Genomic DNA, 24,571 nt, shown 5'->3' with positions numbered 1-24,571 from the left:
AATTGAAATTTTAAAAACACTAAAAGAAAATTTGGACAACAACTGAAACTTAGTAGAAACTTTTAAAAATAATTGAAATTTTCTTTTAATTTCAACAAGAAATGAAATTTAGTAAAATATTATGAAAAAATATTTGAAATTCATTAAAAAAATTTTTCACGATAATTGGAATTTATTACTAATTTTAAAAATAACTGAAATTTGAAAAGAAAAAATTCGACAAAAATTGCAATTTAATGAGAAACTTTTCAAAATAATTGAAATTTTCTTTTAATTTCGACAATAATTGAAATTCAGTAACAAAAAATTTGAAAATAATTGAATTTTGGTAGTAAAAAAATTTGAACAATAATTGAAATAAAATAAGAAATTATGAAAATAATTGAAATTTTTTTTTAATTTCAACAAGAAATGAAATTTAGGAAAATATTATAAAAATATAATTGAAATTCATTTAAAAAATTTAGACAATAATTGGAATTTATTACTAATTTTGAAAATAATTGAAATTTGGAAAGAAAAAATTAGACAATAATTGCAATTTAATGAGAAACTTTTCAAAATAATTGAAATTTTCTTTTCATTTTGACAAGAATTGAAATTTGGTAAAAATTTTGAAAATAATTAAAATTTTCTTTTAATTTCGACAAGAATTGAAATTTAGTAAAAATTTTAAAAATAATTGAAATTTGGTAAAAAAAAAATTTGGACATTAATTGAAATTTAATAAGGAATTTTGAAAATAATTGAAATTTAGTAAAAAAAAAATTGAAAATAATTGAAATTTGGTATTAAAAAAAATTTGAACAATAATTGAAATAAAATAAGAAATTATGAAAATAATTGAAATTTTCTTTTAATTTCGACAAGAATTGAAATTTAGTAAAAATTTTGAAAATAATTGAAATTGAAATTTGGTAAAAAAAAATTTGGACATTGATTGAAATTTAATAAGAAATTTTGAAAATAATTGAAATTTAGTAAAAAAAAAAATGAAAATAATTGAAATTTTGTAGTAAAAAAAATTTGAACAATAATTGAAATAAAATAAGAAATTATGAAAATAATTGAAATTTTTTTTTAATTTCGACAAGAATTGAAATTTGGTAAAAAAAAATTTGGACATTAATTGAAATTTAATAAGAAATTTTGGAAATAATTGAAATTTAGTAAAAAAAAAATTGAAAATAATTGAAATTTGGTAGTAAAAAAAATTTGAACAATAATTAAAATAAAATAAGAAATTATGAAAATAATTAAAATTTTCTTTTAATTTCGACAAGAATTGAAATTTAGTAAAAATTTTGAAAATAATTGAAATTTGGTAAAAAAAAATTTGGACATTAATTGAAATTTAATAAAAAATTTTGAAAATAATTGAAATTAAGTAAAATATTTTGAAAACCATTGAAATTTGGTAGTAAAAAAATTTGAACAATAATTGAAATAAAACAAGAAAATAATTGAAATTTTCTTTTAATTTCGACAATAATTGAAATTTAGTTAAAAAAATTTAAAAATAATTGAAATTTGGTAGTAAAAAAATTTTTTTTTCGATTCTTTTTTCTCAACTAATTTTATTTAAAAATATTTTTATTAATTAATAATAATTAATTTTAATATAATATTAATATTAAAATAAATTAATGTTAATTAATTTTTTATTTCAATTTAATTTTTAATTTAAATTTTTAATAGGGGTAGAAATAATTTTTGTTGAAAAAAAATATAAAGAAGTGGAGAAAGATTATAAGAAAGTGAGTAGATAAATTAATTATATTCGACGGTTTAATCAAAGTGAGAATATAATTGTTTTTTTTTTCTTTCTCTCTCTTTTTTCATGAAAAAGTTATACAAACTTGAAATTAATGTGCATATCACGGCCTTGATTTTCTTTTCTTTCCATTTTTTTCTCTTTTTATTTTCTGAATTGCTTGACAGTTTTGCTAATAAATACAGGCACATTTTGTAATCAGCGCTTAGATCCTTGGATGTTGATTCCAATTCCGATCGCATAACGTGCATCGCGATTTTTCAACCTCAAATGCTGAGGTGGTTTAAGTCTCGACATATATATATATATATATGTATTTGTGTGTGTGTGTATAGGCAAATATTTGCAACGAGAACCATTTCACATTTCGTATTTAACAGACGCAAATTTTTACCCCATTTGTCATAACAAGCACTCTTATTATGAAACTAGTGATATAATTTTCTAATTTTTTCTTCTAATATGTAATGGAAGTAGACGAAGTCGCACACTTATGCATGCAACATTAACATTTTTTTGTTTTTCATTTTATAATTCAAAAAGAAGAAGAAATTTTTTTATTTTTAATGTTGTGAAAATATTTTTTGGAAAATTTTTATTGAAAACTTTTTTCTTTTTTCTTTTACTTTTTTTTCTTTAAAAAAGCACTTCTTTTTCTTTTTAAATAATTCTACTACCTAGACTATAATAAGTCTAAAGATTTCTGAAAATGATTTAAATTTGGCAAAATAAATTGGACAATTTAGTAAGAAATTTTGATAATAATTGAAATATAAAAAAAAAACTATTGAAAATAATTGAAATTTGAAAAAAAAAATTTAAAAAGAAATTTGGAAAATAATTGATTTGGCCAGTAATTTGAAATTTATTTAAAAAATTTAAACAATAATTGAAATTTAGTAAAAATTTAAACAATAATTGAAATTTAGTAAAAATTTTGAAAATAATTGAAATCTTCTTTTAATTTCGACAAGAATGAAAAATTAAACAGAAATATCGTCAATAATTTAAACTTAGTAAAAAATTTTGAAAATAATTGAAATTTGGTAAAAACTTTTGAAAATAATTGAAAATTAAAGAGAAATTTTGAAAATAATTGAAATATTCTTTTAATTTCGACAAGAATTGAAATTTAAGGAGAAATGTTGTCAATAATTGAAATTTAGTAAGAAATTTTGAAAATAATTGAAATTTTCTTTTAATTTCGACTAGAATTGAAATTTAGTAAAAATTTTGAAAATAATTACAATTTAGTAGGAACTTTTTAAAAAAAATGAAATCTAAAAAAAACTAAAAGAAATTTGGACAATAACTGAAATTTTGTAAAAACTTTTTAAAATAATTGAAATTTTCTTTTAATTTTGAAAAGAATTGAAATTTAAGAATAAATATTGTCAATAATTGAAATTCATTTAAAACATTTAGACGATAATTAGAATTCATTACTAATTTTGAAAATAATTGAAATTTGGAAAGAAAGAATTAGACAATAATTGCAATTTAATGAGAAACTTTTTAAAATAATTGAAATTTTCTATTCATTTCGACAAGAATTGAAATTTGGTAAAAATTTTGAAAATAATTGAAATTTTCTTTTAATTTCGACAAGAATTGAAATTTAGTAAAAATTTTGAAAATAATTGAAATTTGGTAAAAAGAAATTTGGACATTAATTGAAATTTAATAAAAAATTTTGAAAATAATTGAAATCTTCTTTTAATTTCGACAAGAATGAAAAATTAAAAAAAAATATCGTCAATATTTTAAACTTAGTAAAAAATTTTGAAAATAATTGAAATTTGGTAAAAAAAAATTTGGACATTAATTGAAATTTAATAAAAAATTTTGAAAATAATTGAAATTAAGTAAAATATTTTGAAAACTATTGAAATTTGGTAGAAAAAAAATTTGAACAATAATTGAAGTAAAATAAGAAAATAATTGAAATTTTCTTTTAATTTCGACAATAATTGAAATTAAAAAAGCTATTGAAAATAATTGAAATTTAAAAAAAAAACTTTAAAAAGAAATTTTGAAAATAATTGATTTGGACAGTAATTTGAAATTTATTTAAAAAATTTAAACAATAATTGAAATTTAGTAAAAATTTTGAAAATAATTGAAATCTTCTTTTAATTTCGACAAAAATGAAAAATTAAAAAGAAATATCGTCAATAATTATACTTAGTAAAAAATTTTGAGAATAATTGAAATTTGGTAAAAAAAATTGGAAAGTAATTGAAAATTAAAGAGAAATTTTGAAAATAATTGAAATTTAAGAATAAATAGTGTCAATAATTGAAATTCATTTAAAACATTTAGACGATAATTAGAATGTATTACTAATTTTGAAAATAATTGAAATTTCCTTTTAATTTCGACTAGAATTGAAATTTAGTAAAAATTTTGAAAATAATTGAAATTTGGTAGAAAAAAAATTTGAACAATAATTGAAATAAAATAAGAAAATAATTGAAATTTCCTCTTAATTTCGACAATAATTGAAATATAAAAAAAACTATTGAAAATAATTGAAATTTGGAAAATAATTGATTTGGCCAGTAATTTGAAATTTATTTAAAAAATTTAAACAATAATTGAAATTTAGTAAAAATTTAAACAATAATTGAAATTTAGTAAAAATTTTGAAAATAATTGAAATCTTCTTTTAATTTCGACAAGAATGAAAAATTAAAAAGAAATATCGTCAATAATGATTATGATTATTTAAGATTCAATTATCTTCAAAAAATTAAAAATTTTGTAAAATCTTTTAAAAATAATTGAAATCTTTTTTTAATTTCGAAAAGAATTGAAATTTTAAAAATAATTGAATTTTGGTTAAAAAAAAATTAGAAAATAATATTGAAATTTAAAGAGAAATTTTGAAAATAATTGAAATATTCTTTTAATTTCGACAAGAATTGAAATTTTGAAAATAATTGAAATTTGGTAAAAAAAAATAATTGAAATTTAAAGAGAAATTATATGAAAATAATTGAATTCTTTTAATTTCGACAAGAATTGAAATTTAGTAAATAAAATTAAGGCAGTAATTTAAATTTAGAAAAAACCTTTGAAAATAATTGAAATTTGGTAAAAAAAAAATTGAAAAACGATTAAAATTTGAAAAGAAATTTTGAAAGTAAGTAAAATATTTTTTATTTCAACAAGAATTTGAAATTTAAGGAGAAATGTTGTCAATAATTGAAATCTAGCAAGAAATTTTGAAAATTAATTGAAAATTAAAGAGAAATTTTGAAAATAATCGAAATATTCTTTTAATTTCCATAAGAATTGAACTTTAGTAAAAAATTTAGACAGAAACTAAAATTTAGTAAAAGCTTTTGAAAATAATTGAAATTTGGTAAAAAAAATTTTGACAATAATTCAAATTTAATAAGAAATGTTGAAAATAATTCAAATTTAGTAAAAACTTTAAAAAATAATTGAAATTTGATAGTAAAAAAATTTAGACAATATTTGAAATTAAAAACAGTCATTTGTCCTAAAAAGGTACACGTATCTTAGAAAGAAAAATGTTACCGAATAATTGAAATTTAGTAAAAAAATTTTTAAATTGTTGAACAATTGACAAATACTTGAAATTTATAGTAAGACAAAAAATTTGAAAAAAATGAAAAATCTCCAAAAACTGATATTTTTTGTTGAAATATTTGAAAGAAAAGTCACATTTTTTAAAGGAGGTCGAAAAAAGTCAAATTTTTTAAAAATGACACGAAAAATGCTCTTTTTTTTAAAATTACTTTACCACTTGCGAGAAAGTCGATGGCGCCCTCTGGCAATTAATTATAACGCGGGCTTTTTCAAATCTTAAATTTACTTTTTCGCGTTTTTAATAAATTAATTAAATTTATGTTTTGAATATTATTAAATTTTATTGTAAATTATATTTTATATTTATTATTAATATTTGAAAATAAGTCGAAAAAGTCGATTTTTTTTTTTGGAAAATTGTCGGAAAAATTCCAAAAAGTCCATAGAAATAAAAAAAAAAGAAAAACTTTCCAAAAAGTAGGCCACAGAACGTAATTTTAATCTTTAAAACAAAATGAGAAAAAAAGGAATAATTTTTAAAAATTTAGATTTTTGTGCCGTTTTGCGTTTTTCTTTTATGTTTAAAATGTTTATTTGTGTTTTTTTTAATTATTAAAAAAAAAAAAATTTTTTTCTCTCTTCACTTACAATACATTTTTTCCACGTGGATCGCGGAAGCTATCATGAGTTAATGGAAATATGTATCGAGGATTTATGTTCACGCAAAAACACGTGCGAGATCGCCTGTTAAAAATTACAATAAGAGCTTTGATTTCAGTGCAAGATATCTATCGAAACTTTTATTTCTCTCTATTTTACCATACCAATATGTAACTGTTGCAAATTATCAACAACAAAAAAAGAGGAAGATTAATCTCATTACACTTAAATTGCAAAGGAGAAAATTACAAACATAACTTACAAATTTTTTATATTTCCATTTTATCATTTAGCAAAAGTGTGTCACTGATTTGACTACGACTAAATTCGTCAATTTTGTTTATTTTTCAATTATAAAAAATACGCAAAAAATTAGTTTTTAAACGATTTTGAAAATTTTTCAAAAATTAAAATTCGTCGATTTTTTTGGTTTCTTTCTACAGAAAATTACAAAATCTTGAATTTCGACTAAATTTATCAATTTTCTTCATTTTCCCACTAAATTATACGCAAAAAAATAGTTTTTTAAACGATTTTGAAAATTTTTTAAAAATTAAAATTCGTCGATTTTTTCTATAGAAAATTTTATAATTGTGAAATTCGTCGATTATATCTAATTATTTTTTCCAAACATTTTCTAAATCTTAAATTTTAAATAAATTTGTCATTTTTTTTTATTTTCAAACTAAATTATACGCAAAAAATTAGTTTTTGAACGATTTTGGAAATTTTTTTAAATTTAAAAATCGTTTTTTTATAGAAAATTTTATAATTGTAAAATTCGTCGAATTTATTGAATTTTTTTTCATAAAATTTTCTAAATCTTAAATTTTGACTAAATTTGTAATTTTTTTTTCATTTTTAAACTAAATTATAGGTACTTAAAAATTCAGTTTTTGAATGATTTTGAAAATTTTTCAAACATTAAAATTCGTCGATTTTTTGTTTTTTTTCCACAGAAAATTTCAAAATCATGAATTTCGAACAAATTCGTCAATTTTTTTTCATTTTCCAAATAAATTTATGCAAAAAATCAGTTTTTAAACGATTTTGAAAATTTTTCAAAAAATTTATAAACCGACGATTATTTTGTTTTTTTTCTACGTGAAATTTCAAAATCTTGAATTTCGAACAAATTCTTCAGTTTTCTTCTTTTTCCAACTAAGTTATACTCAAAAAATTAATTTTTGAACAATTTTGAAAATTTTTCAAAATTTAAAAATCGTCGTTTTTTTCTATATAAAATTTCATAATTATGAAATTCGTCAATTTTTTAGAATTATTTCTTCCAAAAATTTTCTAAATCTTAAATTTTGAATAAATTTGTAATTTTTTTTCATTTTCAAACTAAATTATACTCAAAAATTCAGTTTTTAAATGATTATAAAAATTTTTCAAAAATTAAAATTCGTCGATTTTTTGATTCTTTTTCTACAGAAAATTTCAAAATCTTGAATTTCGAATAAATTTGTCAATTTTTATTCATTTTCCAACTAAATTTATGCAAAAAAATCAGTTTTTAAGCGATTTTGAAATTTTTTTAAAAATTTAAAAACCGTCGTTTATTATAAAAAATTTCAAAATCGTGAAATTCGTCGATTTTTTTGCATTTCTTTTTGCAGAAAATTTTCTCAATCTTAAATTTAAACTGAATTTTTTTTTTATTTTCAAACAAAATTTTAAGCGAAAATTCATTTTTCGAACGATTTTGAAAATATTTTAAAATTTAAGAATCCTCGTTTTTTTCGTTTTCTTTCTACAAAAAATTCAAAAATCTTGATTTTTGACTAAAATCGTCAATTTTCTTCATTTTCTAACTAAATTATAGACAAAAAAATAAGTTTTTGAACGATTTTGAAAATTCTTCAAAATTTAAAAATCGTTATTTTTTCGATTTCTTGCTACAGAAAATTTCAAAATCTTTATTTTCGAGTAAATTCTTGAAATTTTTTTATTTTCCAACTATATTATACAAGAAAATTCAGATTTTGATTGATTTTAAAAATTCTTCAAAATTTAAAAATTGTTTTTTCGATTTTTTGCTACAGAAAATTTAAAAATCTTGATTTTCGAGTAAATTCTTGAAATTTTTTTATTTTCCAACTATATTATACAAGAAAATTCAGATTTTGATTGATTTTAAAAATTCTTCAAAATTTAAAAATTGTTTTTTCGATTTTTTGCTACAGAAAATTTCAAAATCTTTATTTTCAACTAAATTCTTGAAATTTTTTCATTTTCCAACTAAATTATACGAGAAAATTCAGATTTTAAAAGATTTTGATAATTTCTTAAAAAATTAAAATTCGTCGATTTTTTCGTTTTTATCTACAGAAAATTTCAAAATTCTCAATTTCGATGAAATTTATGAAATTTTTTTATTTTCCTACTAAATTTTATAAGTAAAAAAACAATTTTATGAACGATTTTGAAATTGTTTCAAAATTTAAAAATTCAGTTTTTGAACGATTTTAAAAATTTCTGAAAAATTTAAATTCGTTGTTTTTTCAAAATCGTAAAATTTGTCGATTTTTTCAAATTTTTTTTTCAAAAAATTTTCTAAATCTTCAGTTTTAACCAAATTCGTAATTTTTTTTCATTTTCAAACTAAATTATAGGCGAAAATTCATTTTTGAACACGATTTTGAAAATTTTTCATCAAGTTTAAAAAAAACCGACGAGTTTTTGATTTTATTTCTACAGAATATTTCAAAATTTTGAATTTCGACTAAATTTATCAATTTTTTTTCATTTTCCAACTAAATTATATGCGAAATATCAGTTTTTGTTTGTTTTTCAAACTATTAACTTTTTTCTAAATCCATTTTCTCCTATCACAATATATTTTCGCGAATTTCGCGTAAAAGTTGCAAACATAACCTAAAAATTTTTGCTTTTTTCAATTTTCCCTTTTTATAAAGCTCACGTCACTTGTTCCATTTTGCAGTATTAGTATTTCTCATTTCCCCTATATTTATTATTATTTCTAAAAAAAAATTGTAAACATAACCTAAAAACTTGCCCTTTAATTTCTCTCTCTTCCCTCCTTTTTCAAAAAAAAAAAAAAAAAATCGCGTCACTTGTTTTTATATGAATCTGTCTATTTTTGGACTTATTTCTTTTTTTCGGCATATTCGGCACTGAAGTAGGTTGTTGCAACACGTGTAAAAGTTGGCTGATGATCCGATCCGGAAGATTGATTCGAGAACTTTTTCTTGTTTGTGCGACCTTATCGAACGTGTATTTTTAAAGGGAGGGATGGATGACCTGCATTTGCGAGCGTGACAACAATTGACATAACTTGTCGAAATCACAAGTATTGAGGTACCACGTGGCCAAGTCAAATAAAAAAAAAAGAAAAAAAAAACAGAAAGAAAGTACCGCTATTCAGAAAGATTTGTATCTACCTACTCTGCCAGTTCCGTTTACATTGGTAATTTGTTTTACGCTCTTCGTGATTCCGATCCAAATAAAGAATTTTATTAAACATTTTCCCATTCTCACCCTTTTTTTTCTCACTCTTTAGGGAAAAATAATTCTTCTAATTCTATAACAAAAACGTTGTAAAAACTTTTCGAAGTCGTGAGACTTCGAGATGTTTTTGCAACGTTTTTGTCATTTCCGGTGTTTAAAGGGTCTAAAGGGTCGTTCATATCCATCACTTTTGGGGTTTTGTCCAAATCCGCAACTGCCCACCCCTGGTCCCCTGGGTGGAGGTAACAAAACTGTCTACAATCTATGTATTGTAACCCGCGGTCCCTAAAAAATATTTCTCTAATTTAATTTTTGTTTTACGATTTGCAATAAGTAATTGAATTTTACAAAGAAAACAAGTTCTGAGAATTAGAAGAGAAAGGATGTCGCGAATCCTGTTTGTTTAATTTCTGTGATTCACTACTGTAATAAAATTCCACTGTTGTAAATATTTATTTCTATAAATACGTGTACTAAACGTATTGGTATACTATTATAATCATTATCACACACTCGATGACTAATAGTAACGGCGATATTATGAAATTCGAATTTTCCAGCACCTTTCGATGATTCGAGAAAAAAGAAAGTGGACTTTTAGACCGAAAAACAAAATACAAACACAACTTTACAATTCCACTGACCTAATTTTGTTCTTTATTTACATTCTTTTGTGGTGGATCAAAACATCTTATTTTTCTGGCACAAATATATTCTAGCGACATTATTGTAAATGGTGTCAACGTCAGCAATTAATTTTCACGTAATTAGACGAACAATACAGTGAGTCAATACATATTGACGATTTTTTTTTCTTTTTTTAGTTGGAAAATAGTAATTCGAAAAAAGGTGAGATCTTACCTTGGATTATATTTATAAATATAGACCTAGGTAAGAGGTTAAAAAAGTAAACATAACCTAGAAAATTAATCTTATTTCCTTGTTTTGCAGAGCAAAATTCTTGTAACCAGAAATTAAAAATGGTAAGTATAAATTAAATTAGAAAAAAAATGTATTAGGTTATATCTGGAGCCCAATTTTAACCAGAAAACTTAGCAAAATTTTTTGCAAGCAAATCTTGACGAGGTAAAAGAATTTACAAGTAACTAACCTCAAAAAAATATTTTTGTTCAATTCAGAGCGAAACTATTGATTTGAAAATAAAAAAATCTGTAAATGGAAAGAAGTTACGATTGTAAGTGACTAACCGTGCTAAAAAAATATTACGTTACATCTGGAGCCCAATTTTAAGCAGAAAAAATTAAGTCAATAACTTTCGATTATTTATCTGTAAAGATAGTTTAAAAATAATTTAAAAATAACTTCTAAAGTAATTACCAATAAAAAATAAATATAACTAAAAAGTAACTATAAAAACAAGAATTATAAAAATTATTTATAAAAAATAATGAATAAATAATCGTTATAATAAATAAAAATAGTAAGTTAAATTAGTAATAGGAAAAAATAATAAATAAAATAATACTAATAATAGTAAATCAATAAATAATTAGTTAAAAAATTAATGTTCGGTTCTATTAAATATAAAACAAACTTTTAAATAAATAAATAGTAAATAAATTATTTTTATTAACAAAAATTAAAATTAGTCAAATAGAAAATGCGAAAATTAATTAAACAATAGTTTAAAAAACAATAAATAAACAATGCTTACAGTTAGAGGTAAATAATTATAGTCAATGATAAATAATTAATAAAGCAAATAAAAAAAATATATTAATTAATAATAATTAACAAAAACAATAACTAAACAGTGGGAAATAAATAAATAATGTAAAAAATAAGAAGTAGAATAACAATAATTATAGATAAATAATTAATTAGTATTAGAACATTAGTATTCGGTTCTATTGCGAAATTTTAGTTAATAAATTATTTTTATTAAAAGAAATTAAAATTTATTTAAATTATAACTGCGCAAAAATTGATAAATAAATACATAATTAATTAGAAAATCAATATTTGGATCTATTGTAAATTGTAGTAAATAAATTATTTTCATTAAAAAAAAAATTAAATAAAAAATAGATTTAAAAAATAAATTATTCAAATAGCAAATGCGAAAATTAATTAAACAATAGTTATAAAAAATACCAAGTAAATCGTTATTAAAGTAAGACATAAATAATTATAAAAAATGATAAATAAATAAACAATAATTAACAAAAATAATAAATAACTAAGCAATGGTAAATAAATAATATAAAAAATATTAATTAGAATAATAATAATTGTAAATAAATAAATAATTAATTAGAAAATTAATATTCGGTTCTATTGCGAAATTTTAGTAAATAAATATTATTTTCATTAAAAAAATAAATTTTAATTATTCAAATATCAAATGCGAAAATTAATTAAACAATAGTTATAAAAAATAACAAATAAATAATTATTAAAGTAAGACATAAACAATTACAATAAATGATAAATAAATAAATAAAAATAAATAAATAATAACTAAAAATAGTACATAACTAAACAGTGGTAAATAAATAATATAAAAAATAGTAAATAGAATAATAATAATTGTAAATAAATAAATAATCAATTAGAAAATTAATATTCGGTTCTATTGTAAATTTTAGTATATAAATTATTATGGTTAAAAAAATTAAAATTTAGTCAAATTGTAAATATGCAAATTGATAAATAAATAAATAATCAATTAAAAAATTAATAATCGGTTCTATTTGTAAATTTTAGTAAATAAATTATTTTGGATAAAAAAAAATTTTCATTTAGTCGCAGAAAAATTCTTCGGTTAGAAAAAAAAATTTTTTCCATAACTTAAAAATGTGAATTCAAATACCCGTTTACTTTTTTCTGAAAAACATTAATCGTCCTTGTCTATATGGTTTTAGTGAAAAAAAAATTGAAAAAAATGTCCCGTGTAAATCGAAAGTTAAAACATATTTTTTTTTATCAGCTCGCGCAGATAAGAAACATGAAAAAAATGTGAATATGTTAATGAATGAAAGAAAACGAAGGGAAATGAATATATGAATAGCTAATACATATGGGAAACGATAAATTATGCTCTAGAGAATTGAATACAAGATATTCAGCCCCTTCAAAATTCTACTATATCAATAATGCCAGTTTTCAATGTTTCTCAAAAAAAAAAAAAAATACTATTAGATAAAGAGGACCAATTAGGGAATAAATTACATAGCTGAGAAAAGGGATACGTGTCTTAAAGGGGGAAATAAGGTTAATTTGATTTTTGCTGTATTTTCTTGGTTCTTTTCCTTTTAACTTTTTCTGTTTTTAATTTTATAAATTTATAATATTTACTCTTGTTTTATTTTTTAATATTTTCTTTTTTAATTTTTTAATATTCTCTGTTTTCTATTATTCAATATCTACAATTTTCAATTTTCTTTTCTTTAAGTTTTCAACATTTTTTTTTTTTAAATTTTCAATATTTTTTATTTTCAACTATTCAATATTTTCTATTTTCAATTATTCAATATTTTCTATTTTCAATTATTTTCTTTTCTTTTAATTTTTCCATATTTTATTTTTTAGATTTTCAATATTATTTTCTATTTTTATTTTTCTATATTTATTTTTTTTTTTTTATTTTTTCAAAATTTTGCATTCGTCATAGTTTTTAATATTTTCAAAATTAAAAAGTAATGGAACAAAGTGCAAAGGGAATATTTCACGGGAAATGGTAATGCTATTAAAATGTATGCAAGTTTCCGTAGGATATAGAATTTATGGTGATCTATCGATACCTGAAGGAAAGGGAGAGGAGAGAGAAAATATAAAAACAATAAATGAATGGATAGTCTCAGGGACAAAATCCCATTTCAAGATCAATTATTTATGAATTTTCCCGACGCGTTTCTGGACTTATCATAATATAATGTTAGACACTTTTAACTCTTATATGCCGTGTTGTTGCGATGCATTAGACGCTTCCATGCGTTTATATTCGACTTGTTCGTCCGTGAATCTTGAATAAATTTACCTTTTCCTTTTTTATTTATTTAATTTTTTTTTTTTTTTGAAATTTTCTCCCGGCGAGAAAAATCGAATTCAATTTCATTAGGTATAGTGGAATTATTTTTCGTTTTCTTGCAATTATTTCTTTTTGAATGAAATATTTTTTTTTTTTGACAATAAGTAAAAAATATTTTTGAAAAAAAAAACAAGAAATTGTAATAGAAATGACAAAAAAAGGAGAAAAAAATGCAAAAAAGAACAAAAAGTGACGACAAAAGACAAAAAAAAAAATAAAAACTAAGTAAAAAAAACGACAAAAAACTGACCAAAATTATAAGAAAAAAAATAGGACAAGACTAAAAAAGACAGAAAACAGCAAGAGATAACAAAACAAGACAAAAAATATGAAAAATGACAAATAAAAATTTAAAAATGGCAAAAAATAATTTACAAAGTCAAAAAGTAACATAACAATAAAAAAAAAATTATAAAAATTACAAAAATTACAAAAAATGACACAAAAAAATAAAAATGAAGAAAAACAACAAGACAAGACAAAAGAAGAAAGAAAATATAAAAAAAAATAAAGCAAAAAGAAACAAAAAATAATTTAAAAATGTCTAAATCGTAGAAAATAAAGAAAATAGCAAAATCAGAAAAAAAATAATAGAGATTAAAAAATAACAATGAATACTGATGAAAAATAACAAACAATAGCAAAAAATGACATAATCAAACGAAAAATAACAAAAAAGGGAAAAAAATGACAATGAACATCTGAAAAGGATAAAAAAAAATTAATTTTATAATTTAAAAATTATTAAAACTTTAAATATTAAAAAATTAAATATTTGATAATTTTCAATATTTTAAAAGGTTGACAATAGTTTTAAATGAAAATTATTAAAATTTATCAATTAAATTTTGAAATTCTTCCAATTTTCCAGAATGAATTTTCAAAAAATTAATTAAATAAAATAATGAAAAGTTTAATATTGATAATTGAAAATAAAAAAAAGAAAATTGCAAAAAAATTGAAAATTAAATAAAACATAGAGAAAAATTGAAAACTAAGAAGAAAATTCAAAAAAAAAAATTGATAATTCAAAAAAAATATTTGTCTGTAGACTTTTCATTTACTTTTTATAAAGAAATTTCATTCATAAAATATAAGTTAAATATTTGAAAATTAGAAAGAAAATTGAAAATAATTGTTAACGAAATAAAATATTTTTTTTACTGTTTAATTTCTTTTTGTACACATTTTATTCATAAAATATTTTAAAATAATTGCAAATGAAATATTTCTATATTTTCAATTTTTATTTGCTTCGTTTTTTTAATTTAATAATGAAATATTGAAAATAATTGAAAATTGGTTGAATATAATTGACAATTAAAGAAAATAATTTGAAAATTTACAAAAAATAATTTTAAAAAATTGAAAATTAATTGAATATAATTGAAAATTTTTAAGAAATAATTGGAATAACTGAAAATTGATTGAATATAATTGAAAATTAAAAATTAAAGAAAATAATTGAAAATTGGTTAAATATATTTGAAAATATTAAAAAATAATTGAAATAATTGAAAACTTTTTGAATATAATTTAAAATTAAAAAATATAGTTGAAAATTTTAAAAATTAATTGAAAATTGATTGAATATAATCGAAACTTTAAAAAAATAATTGAAAATTGATAGAACATAATTGAAAATTTAAGGAAATGATTAAAAATTGATTGAATTTATTTGAAAATTAAAGAAAACAATTGAAAATTAAAGTAAATAATTGAAAATTTTTAAATTTTATTTATGTAATTTAAAATTGATTTAATTTAATTGAAAATATTAAAAAATAATTGAAATAATTGAAAATTGATTGAATATAATTTAAAATTAAAGAATATAGTTGAAAATTTTAAAAATTAATTAAAAATTGATTGAATATAATTAAAAATTAAAAACAAAATTAAAAATTGATAGAATATAATTGAAAATTAAAGGAAATGATTAAAAATTGATTGAATTTATTTGAAAATTAAAGAAAACAATTGAAAATTAAAGTAAATAATTGAAAATTTTTTAATTTTATTTATGTAATTTAAAATTGATTTAATTTAATTGAAAATATTAAAAAATAATTGAAATAATTGAAAATTGATTGAATATAATTTAAAATTAAAGAATATAGTTGAAAATTTTAAAAATTAATTAAAAATTGATTGAATATAATTAAAAATTAAAAACAAAATTAAAAATTGATAGAATATAATTGAAAATTAAAGGAAATGATTAAAAATTGATTGAATTTATTTGAAAATTAAAGAAAACAATTGAAAATTAAAGTAAATAATTGAAAATTTTTTAATTTTATTTATGTAATTTAAAATTGATTTAATTTAATTGAAAATATTAAAAAATAATTGAAAATGGATTGGATATAATTGAAAATTTAAAAAAATTAAAAATTGATAGAATATAATTGAAAATTAAAGGAAATGATTGAAAATTGATTGAATATAATTGAAACTTAAAAAAAATAATTGAAAATTGATAGAACATAATTGAAAATTAAAGGAAATGATTGAAAATTGATTGAATATAATTGAAAATTTAAAAAAATAATTGAAAAATGATGGAATATAATTGAAAATTAAAGAAAATAATTGAAAATTGATTGAATATAATTGAAAATTTAAAGAAAATAATTGAAAATTGAATATTTATAACTTTTCAATTTTATCAATTTTTTTTAATTTATTACTAAAATATTGAAAATAATTCAACATTATAGAACATAATTAAAATAATTGAAAATTAAATATTTTTATGTATTTTCAATTTTTATCAACTATTTTTTATTTTTTTTAATTTATTAATAAAAAATTGAAAATAACTGAAAATTAAAGACTATAATGAAAGTAATTGAAAATTAATTGAATAATAATTGGAAAATAATTGAAAAATAGAGAAAATTATTGAAATAATTAAACATTAATTGAAAATAGAAATATGACAATTGACAAAAAAAGTAAAAAAAGTAACGAAAAATATAACAGAAAGTAACAAAAAATTACAAGAATTGCCGAAAAATAACAGGAAATGACAAAAAATAATAAAAAAAATATAAATTACTTAAATACTAATTTATTTTCTCATATTACATAATTAAAAACAAAGGTAAAAATTCCTATGCTGTAAAAAGTTAAGAGAGAAATAAAAATTTCGTATTCGTGAATGCAAATAATTTTCAGAAGGATAAATTTCGAGATTCGGTTGATGACCCTGACCTCGGCATCAAGAACTAAAGAGACGACGTCTCTTGGATTTTTTCCAGTTTTTTTTCCATTTTTTTTTTTTTTTTTTTTTTTTTTTTTTTTTGGAGTCTGTGCAAGATTGCTATCGAGAAGAAAAAAAAGAAAAAGATTATGTAATTGAATCGAGATGATATTGTATATAATTCGCCGCGAGGTTAAAATTTTGAAAAGCAAATTTTTTTTTTACAGTGGGTGTTTCGCTTTTTTTCACTCCGTCTTCCTTAAAGCGAAAAAAGAAAAAAAAAATTCTGAATCTCGCGCGTGCCATTGCGAATCGCACAGCGGGGGTGGCAGAAGCGGAATCGCATTTGAATATACTTTGAATTCGAAATCGGCAGATGCTAGTCTTCTATACTTTTTGAATTTTATCCTTCTCGATAGTCTCTTTTCTTTTTTCTTCTTTTTTTGGCACTTTCTTATAGAATTATCAAAAACGTAAATTTAATATTCGAAAAAAAACTTTTTTCGAGAGAGAGATTTTTTTTACTCTCAAAAAAAATATAAATATGTACTTTTATTTTACTAATAAAAAAAAAATTACAAAAAAAAAAAAAAAAAAAAAAAATTACAAAATTACAAAATTTCTATCAATACTACTTTAAACTCGCTAATACTAGAAATAAAAAAAACTATTCTCATAAATTATAATCAAATTCTTTAAAACGATTTAATTATTTTCAAAAAATATTCCAAATTCAATTATTTTCATAAAATTTCGCAAAAGAATTCAATTATTAAAAAAAAAAAAATTGATAAAATTCATCCAAAATCCAATTATTTTCAGAAATAATAAAAATTTCACATGCAGGAATTCAATTAATTTAAAATAGCATTTCCAAAAAAATTTCCAAAAAATCAATTATTTAACAAAATTTTTATACAATTCCTCACAATAATTCAATTACTTTCACTGATAATAATAATATTTCTCATGGAAATTCAATTTTTTAGAAAATTTTTTTTTGATAAAATTCTAAGCAAAAATTCAATTATTTTCATAAATAAAGTTTCCCATAAGAATATTCAATTATTTAAAATAAAATTTTCATAATATTTATTATATTACGAAAAAATTAATTATTTAAAACAAATATTCAATAAAATTCTCATGAAGCAATTCAATTATTTTCAAAAATAATAAAATTTTCCACAGAAATTCAATTCTTTTTAAACATTTTGATAAAATTTTTGGCAATAATTCAATGATTTTCATAATAAAAAAATTCTTTTCAAGAATTCAATTATTTTTGAAAATTTTCTTTTGAAAAAAATCAATTATTAAAAAATATGTTTTTTAAAAATTCTTTGGAGGAATTCAATTATTTACAAAAATATTAGAATTTTTCCCAAGCAATTCAATTATTTTCAAATATTTTAATAAAATTGTTCAAAAGAAATCAATTATTTTAAACACAAGTTTAATTAAATTTTTTTGAAATAATTCAATTATTCCTTTAGATTTTAATAAAATTCTTCCCGAGAATTCAATTATTTACGTATAAATAATTTTTCGAAAAAATTCAATTATTAAAAATAAATAACAAAGTTATTCCCGAAAATTCAATTATTTTCACGGATTTTAATAAAATTCTTTTTAGGAATTCAATTATTTTTTGAAAATTTTAATAAAATTGTTAGCAAATATTCAATTATTTTCATAAATAGTAAAATTCATCGCAGGATTTCACTAGTTTTTAATAAAATATTACAGGAATTGCTCAAAAAAAAAATTTAATTATTCTTAAAAATTTAATTTAAATTCTTCGAAAAAAATCAATTATTTAAAAAAAAAATTTTTTTTTAATTCTTTGGAAGAATTCAATATTATTTACAAAAATATTAGAATTCGTCACTGGAATTCAATTTTATTTTGAAATATTTTAATAAAATTGTTCGAAATAAATCAATTATTTTAAATACAATTTTAATTAAATTTTTTTTTTGGAAATAATTCAATTATTTTTTTCGATTTTAATAGAATTCTTCCTGAGAATTCAATTATTTACGTATAAATAATTCTTCGAAAGAATTCAATTTTTTCGAAAAATAACAAAATTATTCGCGAAAATTCAATTATTTTGAGGCATCTTTAATAAAATTCTTTAAAAAATTCAATTATTTTCATAAATAACAATATTCATCAGAAGAATTCAATTATTTTTAAAAGTAATTAATTTCTTCTTGAAAAATTTAATTATTTTGAAAAATTCTAATAAAATCATTCACAAGAATTCAATTATTTTCTTAAATATAATAAAATGCCTTTTAGGAAATAGGAATTCAATTATTTTTAAATAAAAAAAAAAATTAATAAAATACCACAGAGACATTCAATTATTGTCAAAAATTTTAATAGAATTCTTTGTAAAATTTATTTTTAAAAACTTTTCGCACATCAATTAATTTCAATATCTACTATTTTCATAAAATTCCCAAACAGAATTCAATTATTTAAAAAATTTTTTTTTTTTTTAAATCTTTGTCAGAATTAAAAAATTACTTATTTAAATTGGAATTTGCATAAAATTAGTCGGAACAAATGAATATTATTTAACAATTTTAATAAAATTCTTCGCAAGAATTAAATTATTTTTCTAAATATTGAAATTTTTTCATGAATAATAAAATTCGTTGCAGGATAAGATGTAGAAGTAATTTTAATTTTGTAATTATTGTTTTTCAGGAAGAAAAAGAAGGAAAAAATTGGAGATACAGGGAATAATCGACAAAACAAGTAAAAGGTGACGACGCGACGTTCGTTGCTATGACGGAGCTGACTTCATTCGTAACTTAACGCAAGTCAATTTTCCGCATTAATGAAAAATGTGTTCTTGTTGAAAAAGTTGTTTTTTAACGGATAATAATAATAATTATTATTTGGAGATTTTTTCCATTTATACAATTAAATCGGAAAAAAAATATATAATTGCCAACGGAAAATCTGAGGGAAAAAGGAGAAATGGCGACAGCGGAGAATTTTCAATCGACACAAGATGAAATTTTTGAACACAATGACGATGATGATGATGATGATGATGTGGAAAAGGAAATAATTATGACACAATTTTCTTATCTGCATGATTGTGAAACTAAAAGTCAATCTTCCGATGAGCAGGTAATATAAAAGCAAAACTCCTTTTTTTTCCATTGTGTATTGCAATTATTTCCAATTTTTCTATTCCTATTCATATATCAATTTTTATATTTTTATTTCCATTTTCATTTTTGAATTTACATACTTATTTCTATTTCAATCATTAAATTCCCTTATTTTAATTCAATTATATTCTATTTTAATTTTTTCCATTTTTGTTTATTTCAATGTTTTATTTCTTTATTTCATAAAATAATTTTAAAAAAAAAATTGAAAATTTAATAAAGAAATTTAAAATCATTGCTAATAATTTAAAAAATATCAAACACAAAATATTGAGGAAAAAAATGTTTAAAAGAATTGGAAATTAAATAAATGATTCTACAAAATTTAATTTCTAATTGAAAAGCAAATAAAATATTGAAAACAATTAAAAATTCCAAATTGCAAATTGCAATTTGCAAATAATTGAAAAATTAAATAATGCATTTTGAAAAAAATTGAAATTAAAATAGAAAATAATGAAAATAATAATTAGGAATTTGTTGAATTTAATTGCAAATAATTTATAATTAAATAAAATATTGAAAATAATTGAAATTTAAATAGAAAATAATAGGAAATAATTGAAAATTAATAAGAATTCAATTGAAAATAATTCAAAATAGAAAACACAAAAATTTGAAGAAAAAAAAAATATTTTAAAAAATGGAAAAAAAAATTTTGAAAAAAAAATTGAAAATTAAATAAAATATTCAGAGTAATTAAAAATTAACTAGAAAAATGAATTTAACATACAAAAACCGAAGAAAAAATTTTGAAAAATAATTGAAATTTAAATAAAATAATAAAAAAAAATATATTTTTGAAAAATATGAACCAAAATAGTTGAAATAATTGAAAAAAATTTAATAAAATTTTGAAAGTTAAATAAAACAATATAAATAATTGAAAAAATGATTGAATATAATTAAAATTGAATTAGAATATTTTTGTATAATTGAAATTTTGATAATTGAGTAAAATAACAAAAATAATTGAAAATTGATTGAATATAATTGAAATTGCGGAATTGTAATTCTTTTTATAATTGAAATTTCGATAATTGAGTAAAATAACAAAAATAATTGAATATTGATTGAATATAATTGAAAATAATTGAAACTATTAAGTTTCAATTATTTTCAATTATATTCAAAATATTGAAAATATTTGAAAATTTATTAAATTTAATAGAAATTAATTGAAACTTGAGAATAATTGAAAATTAAATGAAATATTTCATATAACTTGAATACTTTTTAAAGTAATGAAAATAATTGAAAATTGAATAAAAAAAAAAAATGAAAATACCTATAAATAAAAATTAAATTAAATTTTGAAAGTTGAATAAAATAATAAAAATAATTGAAAATTTATTAAAAATAATTGAAACTACAATAGATAATAGTGAAAATATTTAAAAATTAATTGAATTTAATTGAAAATAATTGAAAATAATTGAAAATAATTGAAAATAATTGAAATTAATTTAAAGTAAAAAAACATAAAAACTGAAATAAATATATTGAAAAGAATCTAAAATTTAATTTTTTTTTTTAATTTTCAATTTTCTATTTGAATTTTTCCATTTTATATTTATTCACAATTTTATTTTCCACAGATTTTTCAAGATTGCATTTCGAGTCCCGACGGTGAATGTTCATTCTCATCCCGTTTGGAGCAGGAAATTCTCGACACAGAGGAAATGACACAGAAATTATTGAGAAATTTGGAATCCCTCAAGAATGCCGAATTAAATGCAGAAAAAATATCGCCAACAAATTCCGATGACGATTATTTGCCATTAATAAACGAAGCCAAACAACGTGACGATTATTGTCAATTTCTTCGTCTCTGGGACGCCGAGTCCGGCAGTCAAACCGAGGAAATCGAGGAAATTATCCTCAATGATGACGATCGTCGATTTTCGACAAAATTTCCCAAAGCAAACCTTAGAGACGAACTCGAAGAATTTTTAAATAGAAGAGAAAAAAATGAAGAAGAATTCACCGAATACGATCTCAATAATTACGATGCTTACGATTTCGAGGCGATTGAATATTTTCCCAAAAAAGAGGAGAATTTGCCGAAATTGAAAAATGAGGATTTTGAGGATTTTGAACAATTTTCAGAAAGTGAGGAAAATTCGACGAATTTGAGAAAAATGGATAAATTCGAGGTTTTTGAATTTTTTTCGAAAGGGGAAAAAAATTTGTCGAAATTGAAAAAAACGGATTTTGAGGGTTTTGAATATTTTTCGAAACAAGACAAAAATTTGACGAAATTAGAAAAAGCGGAAACATTTTTTTGTCCTGAACTAGAGAAAAATTTGATGAAATTCGAAAAAGCTGATAATTTCGAGGCTTTTCACTATTTTCCGGAAAAAAGGGAAAATTTGTCAAAATCAAAAAACGAGAATTTCGAGGCTTTTCAATATTTTTCGAAACAAGACGAAAATTCGATGAAATTCGAAAAAGCGAATAATTTCGAGGCTTTTGAATATTTTCCGGAAATAAAAGAAAATTCGTCAAAATTGAAAAAAACGAATAATTTTGAGGCTCTTGAATATTTTCCGGAAATAAAAGAAAATTCGCCAAAATTGGAAAAAGCGGATGATTTTTTGGCCTTTTTTCCGAAACGAGACGAAAATTCACAAAAATCGGAAAAAGCAGAAGATTTCGACGTATTTTTACCGAAACGCGAAGAAAATTCGCCAAAATTGACAAAAACGGAAGAAAATTCCCCAACAGAGGAAAATAAATGTCTGGGGGAATTAATCGAAAGTGAGAGAAGAACGAGAAAATTAATGAGAGAAGTTGACGAAATGAAGAGAGCACTAGACGGTCAAAAAAAAATAAACGATCGTTTAAAGTTTCTTTTGGACGAGAAACGAGAAGATTTTGTTGATAAATATTTGGAGGATTTCACGCGAATGGAAAATGAAAATTGGAAATTTTTGTCGAGACAGGAGGTGAAAATAATTGACGAAAATGAATTTTTACAAATGGAAAATGCTTTCGAGGAAAATGAGAAAATTAGAAAAAATTTCCTCGATGAGAAGGCGGGAAAATTTTCTCTTTCTGTGCTTGATGAGAAAAGTTGGATGGAGAAAATGCAATTTTCCGAGGAGGGAGACGAAGATTTTGAAATGGATTTGGATTTTTTTTTGAGTAAAGAAAACGAAGAGGAAGAAGAAGAGGTTTTTTTGTCTGAATTTTTGAATAAGGAATTTTTTGACAAAGGGGGAAAATTATTTTCTAGTGTTGGGGAGGAGAGGAAAATTTATCTCGAAGAGGAAAAAGTAGAAAACGAAGAGAAAGTAGAAAAAGTAGAAAACGATGAAAAGGTAGAAAAAGAAAATGAGGAAAAAATAGAAAAAGAAAATGAAGAAAAAGTAGAAAACGAAGAAAAAGTCGAAAAAGAAAATAAAGAAAAGGTAGAAAGAGTAGAAAATGTAGAAAAAATTGAAAACGAAGAGAAAGTAGAAAAAGTAGAAAACGCGGAAAAAGAAAAAGAAAATGAAGAAAAAGTAGAAAAAGAAAAGAAGGAAAAAGTGAAAGAGAAATTTAATAACAAAGAAGAATTTGTCGAGGAATTAATAAATATTCGAAATGAAGAGAAAGAAATTTCCAAAATTGAGGAAAATTCAATTTTGAAAAATGTGAAAATTTCTTCGAAAGAAATTTTAAATCGAAATAGAGAAAAATTGGCAAAAATCATGGAAACAAATAATTCCGTAATGGAATTAAATGTTGAGGAAACTTTACGAGAAATTGAAGAATTAAAAAGAAGAATTGAAAATACAAAAAATTTGGCATTGGAAAATCTCAGTGTTGAATTTGAAAATTCAGAAAATAATCAGAAAGAAGAGGAAAACAGCAGAATTGAAATTTTTAAAGAAGAAACGAAAGAAAATGAAAGTGAAAACAAAGGGGAAATTTTAATTGACGAAAGAATGAAAGGAGAGAAAATCGAAAGTGAAAAGAATATTGAAAAAATTAAAGAAAATATTCAAAAGAAAGAAAATATTCAAAATGAAGAAAATTTTGAAAATGCAAAAAATATTGAAAAGGAGGAAAATATTGAAATTGGAAAAAATATTGAAAATGAAAAAAATATTGAAATGAAAGAAAATATTGAAAATTGGGGGAAAAATAGTGAAAAGGAAGAAAATATTGAAAATGAAATCAAAAATGGTGAAAAGGAAGAAAATATCGAAAATGAAGTCAAAAATAGTGAAAAGGAAGAAAATATCGAAAATGAAGTCAAAAATAGTGAAAAGGAAGAAAATATCGAAAATGGAAAAAATATTGAAAATGGAAAAACTATTGAAAAGGAAAATATCGAAAATAGAAAAAATATTGAAAAGAAAGAAAACATTGAAAATGGAAACAATATTGAAAGGGAAAATATCGAAAATGGAACAAATATTGAAAAGGAAAATATCGAAGATGGAGAAAATATTGAAAACGAAAAAAATATTGAAAATGGAAAAAATATTGAAAGGGAAGAAAATATTGAAAAAATAAAAGAAAATATTCTAATGAAAGAAACGTTAAAAAATGATAAAATTAAAAACGAAGAAAATAGAGAAAAAGTGGAAATGAAAATTCCACTTTTGAAAGAAGAGGAAAATTTGGAAAATTGTGATTTTTATTATCAAAATACTGGA

At 20.1% G+C, this 24,571-nt stretch overlaps 1 protein-coding gene across 1 annotated transcript in view; it reads left to right on the top strand.

Annotated features, from left to right (window-relative positions):
• Positions 1-23,631, top strand: part of LOC122512548 (golgin subfamily A member 6-like protein 1) — a 114,084-nt gene extending 90,453 nt beyond the window's left edge. Inside the window, exons 3-6 of the mRNA XM_043628446.1 lie at positions 10,418-10,449; positions 19,447-19,878; positions 21,521-23,245; positions 23,599-23,631. Of these exons, the coding sequence (XP_043484381.1) occupies positions 19,723-19,878; positions 21,521-23,245; positions 23,599-23,631 (1,914 nt within the window). The 5' untranslated portion in view covers positions 10,418-10,449; positions 19,447-19,722. The remainder of the gene's footprint in view (positions 1-10,417; positions 10,450-19,446; positions 19,879-21,520; positions 23,246-23,598) is intronic.
• Positions 23,632-24,571: the final 940 nt, after the last annotated feature.

This window comes from Leptopilina heterotoma, unplaced genomic scaffold, assembly GCF_015476425.1.
Source record: "Leptopilina heterotoma isolate Lh14 unplaced genomic scaffold, ASM1547642v1 Lhet_123, whole genome shotgun sequence".
Taxonomy (NCBI): domain Eukaryota; kingdom Metazoa; phylum Arthropoda; class Insecta; order Hymenoptera; family Figitidae; genus Leptopilina; species Leptopilina heterotoma.
This window is presented reverse-complemented; position numbering and strand designations above follow the sequence as displayed.